The 17688-nt window shown below is 28.6% G+C and overlaps 2 protein-coding genes across 6 annotated transcripts; one reads left to right on the top strand and one right to left on the bottom strand.

Annotated features, from left to right (window-relative positions):
* Positions 1-431: 431 nt before the first annotated feature.
* Positions 432-9789, top strand: LOC106793619. 4 transcript variants are annotated; one of them, XM_014760702.1, is made up of 13 exons: positions 432-1121; positions 1442-1600; positions 1679-1876; positions 1966-2085; positions 2473-2532; positions 3391-3502; positions 3579-3702; positions 3769-3904; positions 4370-4426; positions 5554-5679; positions 6163-6416; positions 6485-6672; positions 6765-9789. In XM_014760702.1, the coding sequence occupies exons 1-13, from the start codon at positions 1103-1105 to the stop codon at positions 7063-7065; spliced, it is 1854 nt and encodes a 617-aa protein (XP_014616188.1). In that variant the 5' UTR covers positions 432-1102; the 3' UTR covers positions 7066-9789. The 4 variants fall into 4 exon arrangements, with proteins under 4 accessions (XP_014616188.1, XP_014616189.1, XP_014616191.1 ...); XM_014760703.1 differs by lacking the exon at positions 4370-4426 and having other exon boundaries at positions 433-1121; XM_014760705.1 differs by lacking the exon at positions 2473-2532 and having other exon boundaries at positions 434-1121.
* A 286-nt stretch (positions 9790-10075) lies between these two features.
* Positions 10076-16287, bottom strand: LOC106793620 (vesicular glutamate transporter 1). Of its 2 annotated transcripts, none has more exons than XM_014760707.1 (8): positions 15894-16287; positions 13791-14044; positions 13464-13700; positions 13310-13394; positions 13110-13215; positions 12466-12727; positions 11311-11685; positions 10076-11111 (listed from the first exon to the last, which is right to left on the bottom strand). In XM_014760707.1, exons 1-8 carry the CDS (start codon positions 15901-15903, stop codon positions 10869-10871), a joined length of 1572 nt encoding a protein of 523 aa, XP_014616193.1. In that variant the 5' UTR covers positions 15904-16287; the 3' UTR covers positions 10076-10868. The 2 variants fall into 2 exon arrangements, with proteins under 2 accessions (XP_014616193.1, XP_014616194.1); XM_014760708.1 differs by lacking the exon at positions 15894-16287 and having other exon boundaries at positions 13791-13828; positions 13896-13987.
* Between the last annotated feature and the right edge of the window lie 1401 nt (positions 16288-17688).

The raw sequence follows: 17688 nt of genomic DNA on the forward strand, positions 1-17688 counted from the left end.
TTTTGGATTTGCATAATAATTTTTTAATTTTTTAAATCACGGCTTAGAGCAATTAATAAATCTATGCGGTTATACATATAGCACAATAAATAATTAAGAATACGTTCATTTTTTTAATATATTAATAATTTTCATATCATGCTCGTTGATTGCTTCATTTTATCTTTATTAATAAATAAAATAATCAAATGTATCTATCTTACTTGAATACAGTATTTCACATGTATGAAATATAATAACTGTAATAACTTTTGCGAATGTTTAAATGATCAATTTATATTTACAATCCTTCAAAATACTTTTATTTTCTATTACAGAATCGTTACTTATTCTTTGTTCGATATTACTTATTAGAGAAATAAAAATAATTGATGACGAACGTATAAGTATTATATTACTATGAAACGATAGTTCTATGTATCACGCGTGTCGTATCTGTCGATGACGTCATAACAATTCACCATTGTGCTGCATTTAAGAAATGACGTAAGTAGGGCACCATTGAGCAAATGTCAGATTTAAATAAAAATATGGCGTTGGGCGGTGACATGTGTCATTATTTAGATCAGTAGTTCTTTAAACCGGGTTCGATACAAACGATGTCTGATTCGTCGAAATGTTATAAAAAAATCGAAAATTTAATCATTTTGCATTTTCAAAAAATTCAGTCTAAAGTGTGTAAGAACGTTGACATAAATTATAAAAATCGATAATACCAATACAGTCTAATTTTAAACTGTATGACAGATTTTAATATAAGAATATTGTACTTCCATATAAGTGATACAAGATTTTTTTTATAATTATTTGTACATTAAAGTGAACTATTATAGATGAGATAAGAAAAAAGAAATAGAGAGGTTATGTCAACGTTTCATCTTGACAGGCGCAACTGCTTTCAGCTGCATTAAAAAGTAGAATATAAAAAAGTTGCGAAAGGCTAGCGAGTAGTCAGTAACCATTCTGCTCTCGACTGAGCAGGTAGTACTTAGAAGAAGTTCTTATCTATTTTTTCGCAGTTAATGAATTTCAATTTTACTATCTTTTGAAAATCTCTACAATTTTGGAAATCTACAAGGATATACAAAAGAAGGAAGCAAATATGGGCGACAAAAGAATCGGTGAGTACGAGACAAAAAAAGGTGAATGCACTTTTGGAGTTTTAAAAATCTGCAGATTGCACACTAAGTAGGAAGCTGAAAAAAAGCAGGCCAACCTGCTCCATTTTTTATCAAGAACACAGTAAAAAATCGATGATACACATTTTGAAAAAAGGCTCGACTGCGACTCAATTTTTTCTTCTTTATCTTCTTTATCAGTCATTTTCTTTTCTTTGTATTAGACGTAAAAAGAATTTATTTATTTCTTTTTTTTTTTTTTTTTTTTATTTTAATAAAAGATAAAATCTCAATTTTAATCTTTCTTTATTTTGTTTTAACAGAGCATATTGTAATGACACCAAAGTGCAAAACTGGGAATTCAACAACTTTGATAATAGAAAGACAAGCTTTAGAACCTCCCACAGAAAATGGAAATGATAATGTACATGTTGCTGGTGGAGATCACAAAGGAATTGTTATTAACAAACAAGCTATTAATGGTAGTTACATGATCTTTAAAAATAAATTATTTGGTTATCCAATGGATCCTATAATAGTTTTGTTTGTTTTAATTTCAGTTACAAATGGCGATGTATCAGCACCACATCTGTGTCTACAATTTAGAGTATTTTTAGTAAGTACACAAACTGGGAAACATACACAAGAGTCTAGGACACTTGAATTTTGGTTTAGCGATACCTGTTCAGAAACAGAACAACCCACTGTCGCACAAGAATTTTTTAGAGAATTAGTTGCACCACAAGAATTTCCAAGAGGTAAAAAATATTTAAAAATTACGTGATTGATATATTTATTTTTATATATTAATTGTATTAACACGAATGTTTATTTATAAATTTTATAGATTACGTGGGATTTATAAAGAAAATAATAAAGCTAATGCAACACAAGTACTCCAGTATTAAAAAATTAGAGGTAGAATTGAAACAACTTGAAGAACCAGTTTCACTTCCAACTAGACCATGTAAGTTAAACCTTATAAAGCATAATTACTTGCATATGCAAGTAGAACAAATGTGTAAATATAAATGTTGATTTGTCTTAGACTCTAACTAACATTTTGAAACCATTTATTTTACCTTGAAAAAAAAATCACTTATATATGGGTGGAGGTTCATCTCTCATTTGATTAACCTCATTGAACTTGATAGTTCCTTATTGAACGATATTGGAGCAGCTGTCTCAAGTGCACATTAAAGCAGAAACCAGAGGAAATACGTACTTGACTTGAAACTTACTGTTTTGTTCCATTGATTTAAGGGAGACATTATTTATGTTTATAGCGTGTGTCAGTATATATATTGTTAAGTATTATTATTACATTTTCTACTTCATCTCTTATTATTCACAGCCCGCACCGGTTATATAGTCATCACACTTCCTCCGTCTAAGAAAATTATTTGGAAAACAGGTTCGAGAAGAAGAAAAAAGTTCTGCATTTTTGTCATGTTTTGTTGTTGTGTTTCATTTTTCTTATCCACAGGCCTCTAGTTAAAACACAAGTTAATACACATAATGTAGATGAAAATAATGATTTAATATCTTCTGGTCAATACTGTTTACAGAATCTATTTTTCATAGCCATTTATAAAACTAAAACAAATTTGTTTGCTCATTAAAATAGTTCGTTTACATATATTTGACCAGTAGATACATATTTCTCTACTTAGCACAACAGACTGGTAACCATAACAACATTGGCTTAACACTTATTACTCTCTATAATTTGCATTATGCTCTTTTATAGATTAAATACATATAACTAAACAAAAAAAAACAACATTCATTTTTTATCACGTAATGTAATAATTGATTATTTGGATCACACATACATGAATAAAAATTTTCTAGTATTCATATTCTAAAATACCAGTAAATGTCTCTAGATGCACTTCGTTTATTTTCTGTAGATTGTGTATCAATTAAAATATAGAAAATGCTGGTATTTAATTATTCTATTTAACATAGATGTTATATTCTATATATGGAGAACAATGTATACACAAAGAATATTCATAATAACGAAGCATGATTCTCAATATATACACAAATAGTATGTTATTATTATGCTGCAAGAACTGTGTGTATCTAACAAACATTATAAATAACAATAAAATAAGCAATTTATACAAACTAATTTTTCATTTCAGAGTCACTTTGTTTTTGTGCAATACTTTTTATATGCAGATGCACAGCTTTAGTATTTAATAAGTTTTATAGTATGCATTGTATTATATATGATTACATTATTTATTATTTTTGTTAATAGTATCTACGGATGAAGCTGTTATGGATCAAGTAATAGAGCTCACTATAGAAAAGGTGTTGGAACTTATTGAATCTGCTTATCCAAATCCAGTTACCGTAATTGATATAGCAAAGTAAGATAAAACAAATTTAATATCAACAAATAATGAATATTTAATTATCAATCTCATAAAACATTTTGTATTACAGAGAATATGGTTGGGAAGTATCTGCAGTCGAAGCAAAGATGAAGGAATTACAAGAAAAAGGTGTTGTAAAAGCAATGGATCATGGAGCTTTCACCAGAGTTGTACATCAAGATACTCAAGTTCAGGTAAAATATATCAAATTTATATGTATTTATCTAAAATATTCATAAATATTTTAACATATTTTACAGGTTGTCAAACAAATGCCTACAATGGCCAGTTCTAAACAGCCAACAATAGCAATTATCACGGCACAGTATTGCGAGAAGCTTGCAGTAGATTCCATGATTGAAAATAAAGAAACGTTTGTTCGATATACGACTGTAGGTAAGTTCTTGCATTTTCAATATTTTATAATTATCTATTCTCGAGAGTATACTATAATTGATGTCTATTCGGAATTGTCATTGTATGGCTTTCCCAAACCATCATCTGACTTATGTAGTACTTTAATAATTTACTTTATTAAAATTACATTTACAATACTAATAATGAAATAGTGATTCATTTTAGTATCAATAGAAAATAGCAAAATTCAATAGTCTTTCATTATGTGACTTACAATTAGAGTACAATAAGTAATATATCAATAGTAATTCTATATTCTAATCTATTCCTTATACATACACGTATATTACGTTAAACAATTACCGATACTTAGACAAGAGATTGTTAATCAGTAATATATATATGCATAAGGAGAACTTATTGAATATAAGATTTTAAAACATGCCGCATAAATAAATATATATATATATATTTATATCTATTTCACCATGCATGAAACTTTAGGTACACCAACTTCACCAGATACAACAGACGGAGTTCCGCGCGTGTCTTGCCGTTTTGGTAAAGTAGTTTGTAACATAGCTAGTTTTTTGTTATCAACGTTACTTGTAATGTCACTTCATAGCTTGCCATCTGCTTGTATCCAAGGAACGCTGCAGGGTCACCATACTACAATCTTACATAAGACACTATTATTAATTATCTTCATCCAATAGAACAATTTTCGTGCCACGTTAACAAAATTGTAATGTCGTTCACTCACACATATATAATACTTTTATATTTATTTGATTATATACAGTAAAATACTTAGAGAAATTATATCCAGTTAAACCACTTCTCATATTGGCATGGCACATGTTACATATCACTTTGTCAAATGTTTAACTTTATGGAGTTTCTTTTCATGTTGTATGCGTTTATTATCATATAGTTCGAATTTTATCTTGTGTGCATTACTCAGCAATAGAGAAATGCAATTATCTAATTACGTACGCAGTTACAAAAAATAATTCATTTATTTTATAATCATTAAGTATAATGTATTATAATATGAATTACAAGAATCATTGAACTTGATCTTATATATTGAAATAAAAGAGTCGAGTGTTGTAATCAATACCATTTTCAAAGATATATCTTTACGGTTACGGTTGCATTACAGATATGGTTACTGTAGAATAACCGGTTATTAGTTTTTTCTGTCATGAGTAATATTCCTTCATATTGCATGTAGGATTATTCTCGTTCGACGTATAATTGCATTAAAGTTTTTAGACTAGACCAATCCAATTTAATTTTAATTCGTAATATTTTGAATAAGTTTGATTTATACGTAATAGCATATAATATTACATTTTTTTTATTTATAATATTTTACAAAGTCTATTTTTTTGTAACTATTTGTTATTGACTTATTTATTCGTTATTGATTTACAAATTGCGTAAATCTACTAATAAAAAAATATTATATCAATTGTAACAACATCGAATATGATGAATGCATAATTTTAGAATGAATAATTTTGGAATTCATTTGATCTATATATTAATTTGATTCTTACACCGTACACACAGGTCCAATGTCGATCTTTTTATAGCGGCACGATGCACCTGTATAATACACAAGTTGAAAATCGAACATGTTAAATTTACACGGTCTAAAGCGTAAATATTATTTGTTTTAGGAGAATCAAACGTGTATACATTGGGTAATATCGGTGCTCATAGAATCGTTTGCACAAAATTGCCAACTGTGGGTCATACTCGAGAAGCTATGACTGCAGCAGGAAATACTACGACTAGATTATTAGGTAAGAATGATCAATAATTAAATACACACATTTGGAAATCATTGTTATATTTCTATTTTTAACCAGTACATTATTAAGAATAATTTGCGAAAAAAAAAGAATCTTCTCAATATTTATATCTAATACATATGTTCTCGTGAGCTAATTGTAAACTTTCTCGTGAAAAATAAACATTTTCTATAACGCGAATTCATAAAACGTTATACGGAAGTCTACTGTATACAAGATCGTATATTGTTCTAGATAGCTGGTAGTTCGATCAGTATAATAGCGGAAAAGTTAGCGATAAGATTATGCGAATGGTAAATAAAGTTCTTATCGCGTATGCATTGATTCTTCCTTTGGATCTATTATTAATTTAATTATACACATCACGTAAAGAATGATTATTCTGAACAGTAAATTTATTTAATATATACAATATCATAGAAATAATATATGGAATGCAATATCTTCATAGGAATATATTTTTTGTGCACGTAGGTACTTTCCAAAAAGTTGATTTCGTATTCCTGGTTGGTGTTGGCGGAGGTGTACCGCATTATACGGATTACAAGAAGCATGTGAGGCTTGGGGATGTGGTTGTTTCGCATCCAACTCCGATCAATAAAAAATATGTATACGTATATTGTGAAAGCGCGAAGATAAACGAGAAAGATAATTATCATTTCGAGACCAAAGAATACTGTCCACCTAATCTAGGTCTTCAAGAAATAGCTGTTAATTTGAGACAACAGGTAAGTTAATTAGCGCGTAATTCTCGCCATTAACAACGTGTTATTTAAACTTTGTTATGTATTTCAAGTCGGAAAACGAGATAAATCCTCCTTGGCAAGGGTATCTAAAGGAAGGTATAGAAAATTTAGGCAATCAAGCGGAACACGACTTCAAAGCACCACCCGCTGAATCCGATAAATTGTACATGGCTATTGGAGAAAGAGACGTGATCGAAGTTGCTCACCCTATTGCTCCTCAGGATGCGACGAACAAGAGGTATATTTATAAAATTGATTCTATTCTATATTTTTTTTTTTTTATATATTGACTCTTTAATTATTCAATCATGACGGTCATGTGTTCATTAGAATGGAGGGCTGTCCTCGAATCCATTTGGCACCAATCGCTTCGGGTCGGCAAATTGCAAGAGACGATCAACTTAGACAAAAATTTGCCACTCGATTTGGTGCACTTGCTTTCGATGCCGAAATGGATGCCGTAGTTGAAAGTATCCTTGGTAATTGTAGAGAGAGTTTTGCAGTAATACGAGGTATCTCCGATTACAAGGACGGCTCTCGTATCAAAGAGTGGCAACCTTACGCCTCATTGGCAGCTGCGAGCGTTATGAAGGCCGTTATTTGCGCTATGGATCCACCAACCAATGTCTAATTCTTATTCCTTTTCTATATACTGTGTGGATCGTTAGCCAAATTATTCGATATACGTCTCACGTAGCATCAAAATGCGATATGGACCAAATCATTTTCGTGATCTAACTGATACGTCAAATAATTTATTTGACGATAATACTAAGATCAGCACAAAGTGCATAAATAATAGTGATCGGCGAATACTTTTGTTCGTCATTTTTCACGAATATATATATACATATATACGTAGAAATCGTTATAAACGGGCCACCGGCAATCAATTCCATTTTCTACTTTTACTTCCGTTTCTATTCGTCAAATTTGTACGATGTAATAGTTTAACACAAGGTGATCTCCGATATAAATGAATATGTGAACAGATAGAAATGTTCTATTGATAAAATAAGATCGTAAACCATCTATTGGTTGCTGGTCAACCGTGCAATAAGACGAATGAAAGATACGTATAATTATCGCCTTCCGAAATGATTTTTTTATGTATTTTATAAAATGGTAATGTTTCTATATAGTGGAGAGTGCCATTCTTTCAGATATCTTTTTTTTTCAACCGGATATTGAGTTCCATTTCAATTTTATATCGTAACTTTTTTTCTACAAATATTGTTCGCAATATGCGATATTACAAATGTGACGATTATACTGACAATAACGGTTGATCTTCTATAAGCAAGATCATTCCTGTAATATTCCAATGAATTTTTTTTCTATTTACAATTAGAGCATCGTTCTTCGTTATTACCCCCCGTGCGCAAATGCACCGTTCATGTCAGTCGAAAACATTATATCAATGCGAACACCCATCAAAGTTATATCAATATCGATTTTAGTTATTTGATAGAAATGGTGCCATTGCTACTGTCCGACATTGTAGAATGCTTCTTATATAAAGCGATTATCTCGCAATCAGTTAGACAAGCATAAGTTGTTCCTTAAGTATTTCTTCAAGAGTAAAATTTTAATAGACTCATTTCACGATTAATGAACAGAAATTAGAATAAAAAAAAAGTATTAAATGTTAGGACTGAAAGAGAACCGAGTATAATACTCGACTTATTCACAGAATATTTCCGCTGTCGTATTTTCCATCTTAATATAGATATAGAAGAACGAATCAATCTCAACTCGAATTTACTCGATGAACGTAGCTAGGTTTAGATGTGATAGTCATCGCTATAAAAAAAAAAAAGAAAAAGAAAAAGAAAAATTTATTGCCATCGTTTGGTAATATTTCTCAAAATCCAATCAAATTAATCGTTGCAATATTAGGTACGTCTACGATCATTACATATTTACCAGAGTATATCAATGTTTTAAAAAGATCACATTTTATTCAGGAAGCTGCAAGAGTGTTAAAGATTACCTAACGTATATGAATACTTTTATATTGGTTTATCATTGTCGAGAAATTGATCGACCGAGAATAAAATCTCGATGTCTTCACTAATAATTACGGAACTTCGATAATATTGATAAGTGTGCCAATGTGTTCATACGTACGAAGTAAAATTAACTATCCTTGAAGAAATAACAAAATTCGATTTACACAAACATATCGTTTTTTTTTCTGAGAACGTATACGTTTCATTTAACGTTTAATAACAATTCTGATCAAATTTTATCGAATCCTTCCATTACGACACTTCCTAGCATTATTAATGCTTTATATATTCTAAAGCACAGGGTAGTAAGTAAGAACTAAATTATAAATCTATACAAAGATTGCATTCAAATATAAATCGGAATAACGTAGGAAAGTACTAGATATATAGATAGTATATATATATATATAACGTCTATTGTGTTAATAATGAAAGTCAAAAATTTTAATAGACAGATACATGTGATTTACTATCGAGAGTAAAAGTATTTATCATTTATAAAGTCTCTTAACTTATATAAGTGATAATTATATTTATTTATTTATTTATTAACACGAAAAAGTAACAATTATTGATTATTCAAAGTTATTTTCTTTCTCTTTAAATTGTATTTAAAACAAAAAAAAAACGAAGCGGCATCTATTATATCTGTCGTTTTGGCACAATATCAAAATATAATAGAAGGAATATTTCTAAAGATAAGAAAAGTGGACCGAAGAAGAGACGATTAAAAGTCACTTGTTGTGTAGGAGCACAATATTCAAATTCTATGAGCTATAGAGAGAGACTATCAACTTACACATATTATAATGATATAAAATTTAATATATTTATCTATATATACCGGCTGAACTAATAAAGATTATCACTTCAAATAATTCGGTCTCTATTGACTTTATTCAAAAATGTTAACAATTAAATTTATGAATCCGATCAAGTGATCATTTGATGTATTATATTCAATGAAACATCACAAGGTACTCTTTAATTTTTTAAATATAGTTGCATATTGTTTCAGTACTCTATTATAATAAATTGCAATTCTACAACCTATAATAAAAAGGTACTTAAATTACGAGTTATTTCATGTGATAATATTTATTGACTGACCTGGTATATATATTTATCGACGAGTTATATATCCTAGAGTAATGAATTCGATTTACCTGATGAAAGATTCCTATGTATGGCCTAACTTTAATTTTATGATTAAAATATTCCTTTTATTTTCTTTTTTGTTATTGCGTTAATAGAAAGTCTGATATATACATTTATTTGTGTAAGAATCAATTGCGGCGGTACACAGTGGTATATTACGAAATATATGATAAGGTTCTCGTAAATATTTTGCGTTTTCCATTGCTTCCATAGAAGTTACTTTTTCATACATTTATAATCGCGTGTAAGCGAAGAATAATATAAAAAGCTTTGCGTTTTTAGCTGTCCAATGTATTTGCATTCTTTTTTATAACGCGCTTTCAACGCTAGTCGCACTATTGTGTTTTTATTCGTTCATAATAATAAATTAATATTTTAATTACAGAGTAATAGAGAAAAATTCCTGGGTGAGGTTTAGTTAATAAGATTTTTATCATATAAATATATATATATATATATATAATTTCTTTGTATTATTATTTATTGAATAATAATATTTTACAATTTCTCTTTCTTTTTTTGTTTTTGCAGACATTTGTACTTTACAAAAGGAAACGTTTAATTTCGAATCGCGAAAATTTGAGTCAGTATCTTTGTAATAAAAAGAGATTTTATTATAAGCGTTTAAAAAATTTTTGATTGATGAATTTTTTTTCTATTATTTAAGAAAATATCGTTATCAATATTTGTCAAGCTTGAAATATTCATATACGTTCAAAATACGATGTAATTTCTATCTATATGCATTTAAGCGTATAAAGATATCGTTATCAAGGACAATTATATTCAACAGTTATATATGTAATTGTATCATATACAGTATTCTAATTATCGATATGCCTTCGATAATCATATGTATCGCCTTTTTGATAAAAATGATTACAGATCGATAATTAACAAATATTCAATAGATATTAATCGCATTATGAACACCGGTGTATTCTCAAATACACGTTAAAAAATCATAAAAAAATTTTGATTAATACATTTTCCTTGATGTAAAACCACATTCGTATTATTAATCATTCCCGTTTTGTGAAATAAACTGTTTTACGAGTCAAAACTTGACACTCTTTATATTAATTAAACAAGTGTCCTAGATTTTTATCTTCTTTTTCCATTCAATTTGTTCTCTATTATATTACTTAAACGTTACATGTTTAATATTTACAAGACTTAATAATTTCATATGAAAAACGATAAAGAAACGATACTATCTTGTAAAGAAAATTTAGATAAGAAAGTTAATATTTTTCCAGTGTCGTCACTTATCAACGTATAATTTTTCTTCTTCTAGTTTAGTAATTTTTCCTAATCCTTCTTCGTGTTTCAATATCTCTTTTTTTGCTTGCAAATTCAACATTTCACGTTCATTTAGTTCCTGCGGTTTCCCATATTGGTTCCACGGTTGTTCCTTGGATGTACCACCAATTAAATAAATTAGACAACCAGCTATCGCATTGGCACCAGCAATGAGGAATACGATAAACCATTGACCAACTGTTTGCTAAGAAGATAATATTATTTCTTTTAATAAATCGTAAATCGAAGGATACAAATTAAGATTAATCTGATATATGTTTGATATCTTAAATAAATAAAATAGAAATAAGTCTATATGAACGAGTTTAATGACGTTGTATATTTCAAAAAAAAGAATTCAAAATACTAATTGAAAGAATTTATATTATGTGATATTTACTTACGTTATTGTTAGTTAATAAACCAACAATCGCGGGTGAAATAAATCCTGCCCAAACAACAACCATTCCGCAAAATCCAAGTAATATACTTGCATAATTAGGACTTAAATCAACAAAACTTGCTAAAGTGGATGCTGAAACTGCCCCATTCACTGCTGTACCAGCCATCATAAAAATGACAGCTAAATATGGTTGACAACCGCTGTAGCCTAATGCGATTATGAATATACCTTGTAAACCATTACACACAAATGTTGCTAATTTTCTTACGTTAGTTAAACTCATTCTTTCAGTTCGTAGAAGCCAATCGCTCATAATCGAATAGAAATAAGAAAAGATCATTCTTAGAATGTGAGGTGCACCGGATAGAATACCAGTCTGGAAATAATATATACAGATGTATACAGATACAGTAAGACCTCGATTTAACCGGTTCACGTTTATCCGATATTTCGATTAATCCGAGGTCTTGTTTATTAGAATCACGGTTATCCGTTCTATTTGTTAATACATTTTTTAATCGATCATTTTTCTGTCTTCTGTTTGTTAACAAACGATAAGTACAGTGGGACCTAATTTATCCATTTATCTTGCGATCATGCTGGTTAATCAAAGTCCTATTGTATATTATATTTTCGGTATAAAATTTGAAAAAAAAAACCAATCATCGAAATCTATCACAACGTCAATATCAAGGAAATTGATTTTATCAAATCAAATTTGCATGTAAAATATGTACATTAGTATTGCATAAGATTGTAAGATCGTATTTCAATAGAATGTCATACTACAGATAACGGGTCTGTAATATGATAGTTACTTTTTTACGTATGTAAATAGACTTAATGATAAGTCTAATATGTCATTTGATTAAATAAAGTTAAAAGGTCCTAAGATAGAAATTTTGATTTCAATGAAACTTTGCGAGGATGTAAACTGAATAGGGCAATTCAAGTTATGCGTATCATTCTGTTTAATTAATTTAATAAGTAACTTCATCCTCTTTAATATATTTCATTAATATCAAGTAAAAAATATCTTCCTTTGTATGAAATTCAGATTCGAAAAGTAATAAAACGTTGTAGCATTACTAGAAAACATTTCTTAAGTTTATAGAAGGAATATATGTATTCGATTTAATTGAATTGATTTTCTTACCGCGTGAATATTCCATCCGTGAATAAAATTAAAGTATGTAGGAGCTTGTGTCATTAAAGTAAGGAAACCCCAAGCTCCACCCCATTGAGTCAAAACAGTAATCCATACCGGTCCCGAAGTAAAAATCTCTTTCCAAGGTACCTTCGTTTCTTTGTCATCGACGGATCCCGAAATATTTTCAAGTATGTAATTTTTTTCATCCTCGGATATACGTGGATGTATTTGCGGTGAATCGTACACGAAGAAAAACCAGAAACAGTACCTTCATGTAAGAAAAGATTATTATAAAAGAAATTAATCAAAAGTACACACACACACACATAATTTGAGGGTATTTCGTAACAAACTTCTATTAGAAAATATTTGTAAATCTGTTAAAATGTTCATATATATTTGCCGTGTCATGTTATAACAATTTATCATTGACCTATATTGTTTTCTAACGAGAAAATATTTTAACGTTAAAACGTAAGAAATATAATCAATCTTCTTACGTAACTTATATCGTTAACATTTCATATTCTTTTATTTTGGTAGAGAGAAAGATCACAAGACTAAGTATTATTTTCCTTTGACATACGGAACTTTTTATAGTTCATATAAAACTAAGTATATATGATTAATTTATTCTTATGTATATTTACCAAATTACTCCGAGAACAGAAGTGACATGAAATGCGGCTTCCCATCCAAATGCATTGGCAACTGTTGCACAAAGTGGATAAGTGATAGCAGCCCCCACAGAACTACCTTTGAAAAATGGAAATATGAACGATTTTTTGAAAATTTTGATTTAATATATTGAAAGGAAAACAAGTTAATATAATTTGACAATAAATTTTACCTAAATATGCACTAACGAATCTACTTCTTTCGGACGACGGTATCCATTTGGCTGTCATGTCATGCATGCTAGGCCAAACAACACCCTAAATAAGATTTTCATTGTAATTAATTATTCTTTGATGGATCAATTTTCTTTATTGAATTCAACCTACCGCAGCGAAACCTTGAAGAACTCGAATAAATACGAGAGCGTTTAAATGATATCGTGTCGCGAAGGGTATGAGAAATCCTAAAAGGGCTGTCAAAAAATTGGCAAATCCAAAAACGAATTTTGTACCGTAACGTCTTGCCAAAATACCACCAGGAAGTTGAGAGATCCAATGAAACCAATAATAAGCACCTAGTGCAAGTCCTTGATCGTATTCGCTCCAAGTAAATCGATCGTTATACTAGTAAATATAACATAATCAAAAGATATTAAAAAAAGAAATTCTATCTTGATTGTTATATTGAAGTTATAAAGGTAAATTAGTAATTACCGTTATATTTTCAAAAACTAATTCTTGTTCATTGACATCTAGAGAATTATCAATACTTTCATTAAATGTTGTATTCTTCCATAAAATATTAGTAGCATTATCTACCTCGCATTCTACGGACGTGGCTGCTTGCGGTCTTGGTACAACCATAGCCACTATAGTCAGATTCAGATTGATCCTTAGCATATAATTAATAGCAAATCCACAAAAAACAAAGTACCATAGAACATCTCGGCACGTAATGAATTCCTTTTCTTAAATAAAGAAGAGAGAAAAAGATTTATTTTAATTTTTTTTTATTTTTACATTGTAGCACAACGTAAATAAAAATAATAATATATTTAACATATTTGCATAAGGGAAAAGATAAATAAAAAATCAAACTTTTTTTTAACGAGAACGAAATCTTTCTTGGAAGATAAAATTATTCTGTAGGAAATAGAATCTTATGAGAATAGGAAAATAAATCAAATGGATGCATCTTTTTATCTCGACACAAATCATCGCAAGTAGTATCTTTATGATCGTGATATTATATTTACAGGAAGTTATTAATTAATTCGAATAAAATCAAATTATTTCTAATCAAACGTACTGATGTGTTAACTCTATTACGAATAATTGTCGTTACTGTTCATTATTTGTAAAAATAATTTACAAAAATAATAATATGATGATGTATGCATACGCTGCGCTGTTATATTATTATCTTTGAAAAATAATTTAAACAATGTAGTAGCAAGAACCAGTCGTAGGTCATTCTCCTCACGTGATGACAATGGAATTTTTCAATTTTGATATAGAGTGATTCGCCCTCAAGGTAGCGGATAATGTGTATAATCAAGGATGAATGTCAATGATTCCATTGACAGAATTAAACTGAAAGAGGCTGACGCGATATCAAGCAAGTACCCTAATCTACAGCAGAGGTGGCCAACACGTTGATCGTTAATTGTAAGCGATTTTTGATTTAATCTTACTAGCCGAAAAATTTGACGTAAGATTTTTCGGAATAACGTTAATCGAGAGAAAAAAGTATACGAATATCGTCAAATTATAACGAATATATTTACTCTTGTTTTAAATTTACGTACACACTTATGTCAATCGGCTGTTTAATATTTAAAGTTTACGAAGATTAAGGCAACGTTTTTTATTTACTTATTAACATATTGAAAATTAATCTGAATACACGAATCAAATTATGAACGATTGGTTGGATACAGCAAGTCTGGACGCAGACTTCCCGTTAATTATATTACTAACAAAAAATAAAATCTAATCTGTATTTTTTTTACGATTATTTCTTAATTTTAAAATTGTTAATAAAATATCATATTGATTTAATTATCCTCGTTCTCTACATTATCACTTGTAAGTACACAAGACACGCGTTCAAATGTGTTAAATGTCAAGATTTTATATAGTTAGATAGGTAAATCGTGACACATTTTTACGACAAAAATTCGATCACACGTAAAATAAAGTTGGCCACCCCTGATCTAAAGTACATATATAAATCGGATGAGTCCAACATTTCTCGTAATGCTTCATGAAATTTATAGTTGCATTTGAAAAATCTAATAACTACTATAGTTAACTCGTTTTTTCCCTATAATAAAAAATCAACCTGATGTTTTTCGATACCCATATAGTATGTTTATTAAAGGGTAAAACAAAAAACAACAAAATATTCTTTTTTACATATGTACTCCAAAATTTGTTCTTAAATAACGAATTTAATTATCTCGAAATAACTGGGATTTGTATTTTCCGATAATATATTGCCGACTATGATGATAACATCATCTTTCAATATCAAATAAAATATTTAACTCATTGTTAATTAAATTAATTATGTTTTAATCAGAATTTGCCAAAAAATAAGATTACTCTGCAATTTCATGATCAGTCACTGCATAAACTGTGAAATATAAAGTTGTATGTAAATAGTAATAATAATAATAATAATATATATTATAAAATTATTATAAAATATTCTAAAGTCTTCTATTGCTAAATAGTTTTTCATAATAAGACATATAAAATATCTTGATTACTTTTCATGAAGAGATAAAGATACAAACGCTCCTTTTTACTTACTGCCACTCATTTTTATATCGAATATTGATTAAACGTTCTCAAGGATTGGTTTCTTGATATTGATGAAATACGATGTAATTCACTTTATGCGGAAATCAATTTAAACGCTGAAAACAGTGCCTTCTTTACTTCACTATTTCTTTACGAACAAATATATATATATATAAGTATATGCTTTTGTTTTTTTCTTTTTCTTTTTTTAAAACATAATGCATTCACGTATAAGTAGTCATCTTTCAAAAAGAAAATTATAATCGTCAAGTTGCTGAGATATGTTCTTTTTTTATTATAATCCTTTAAATATGTCGATCGAGAAATTTAGGAATTCCTTTTTATTTTCTAGTCTTCTTATTCGTGAATGAATGTTAATCAGACAGTATCACGACTAACACTGCCCGACTGTTCTTCTCAAATACGAGCATGAGCAGACCTTAGGAATCCTTCGTGCGATTCTCCTGCCACCAAGAAATCACGAGTGATAAGACTAATTAAGTATTAACATTCACATTTCTACCACCACTGAATTAATTTTTTAATCTCAATAATAATTTTTATCTTACGATGATTTATCTCTTTGAAGTTGTTCTTTGAAAACAATTCTATTGCTTAAAAATGGAAATGAGATCGGTGAAAGCATTGAACAAACAAACAATATAATTACACTTTTTCAATGATCTGTGTGCATTTAAAATGATAAACATTGATAAGTTTTAGATAAATAACGGATACTTAAATGGATAAGTAGTTAAAGAGATCATGCATTCCAATTTTTAGGTATGATGATAATATGTTATAATTGCACCTTTAATTTTTACAAGATTCTAAATAGACATAATTTATGACAACAATATAAGAAAATACAACGGAAGTATAAACCATAGTTTGTTATATATTTTTGTCTTATTAACATTTTACATGATGTTCTTCAATTGAAAAGGTATTATGATATATTTAGTAAAGCATAGAATTGTTAGGTTTAAGCAATTCTTTTTTTGTGCTGTAACGCATTGGCTTTGGATACGCAGGACACTTTTGACTCCTTTTTTACGATATTCTTTGTAACAATTACATGACGTTTTTACAATTTTATTTTATATTTGATATTTAGTCGAATATTTGTCTAACTTTAGAACAAAATGGTAAACGGAGAATTTGACTGACGCTCAAATTAAAAATAAGTAAACGTATTTTATTTTGTTCTGAAATATAATCATGTCAATATTTTTAGAACGACACACACACAGTTTCATTTTAATTTTTACAATTATATTAAATAAATTATTTAATTTCTATTAAGCATACAATTTTAAATTGAATCTTATTGAAAAATTTCTATAGAAGTAGATTTAAAGTCACGTGATTAGTGAATATCCAATCAAATTATAGTCTACCATTTTACCTCCTTCTGCGCAGTATCAAGAAGTATCAGCGCGTATTTAAGCATACAAAGCTCGTCATTATGCTCGTCATATTCATTTTTCTGTAATATTAATTTACATATAAATCAAGTTCGTATATAATAATTTTTTAATTTTTTTTATAGCTTTTTGAATAATCATATTAGTAAAAAAAAAGCAAATGAATTAAATCACCAATAACCGTGAATGTAGATAAAATAAATTCTCAAATAAATAATCGATTATCGATCAATGATATATTATTTAATTTGTAGAAAATCTTAGCATTACTTTTATATTAATTTACCATATATATTATTAAAACAAGAGTATATAGCAATTTCCATGTGATTGAAAGTTGGGCCATCAATATCTTGTGTAATATAGTTTATTATATA

This window comes from Polistes canadensis, unplaced genomic scaffold (genome assembly GCF_001313835.1).
Source record: "Polistes canadensis isolate GaletaPanama2010 unplaced genomic scaffold, ASM131383v1 scaffold_16, whole genome shotgun sequence".
Classification (NCBI taxonomy): Eukaryota; Metazoa; Arthropoda; class Insecta; order Hymenoptera; family Vespidae; genus Polistes; species Polistes canadensis.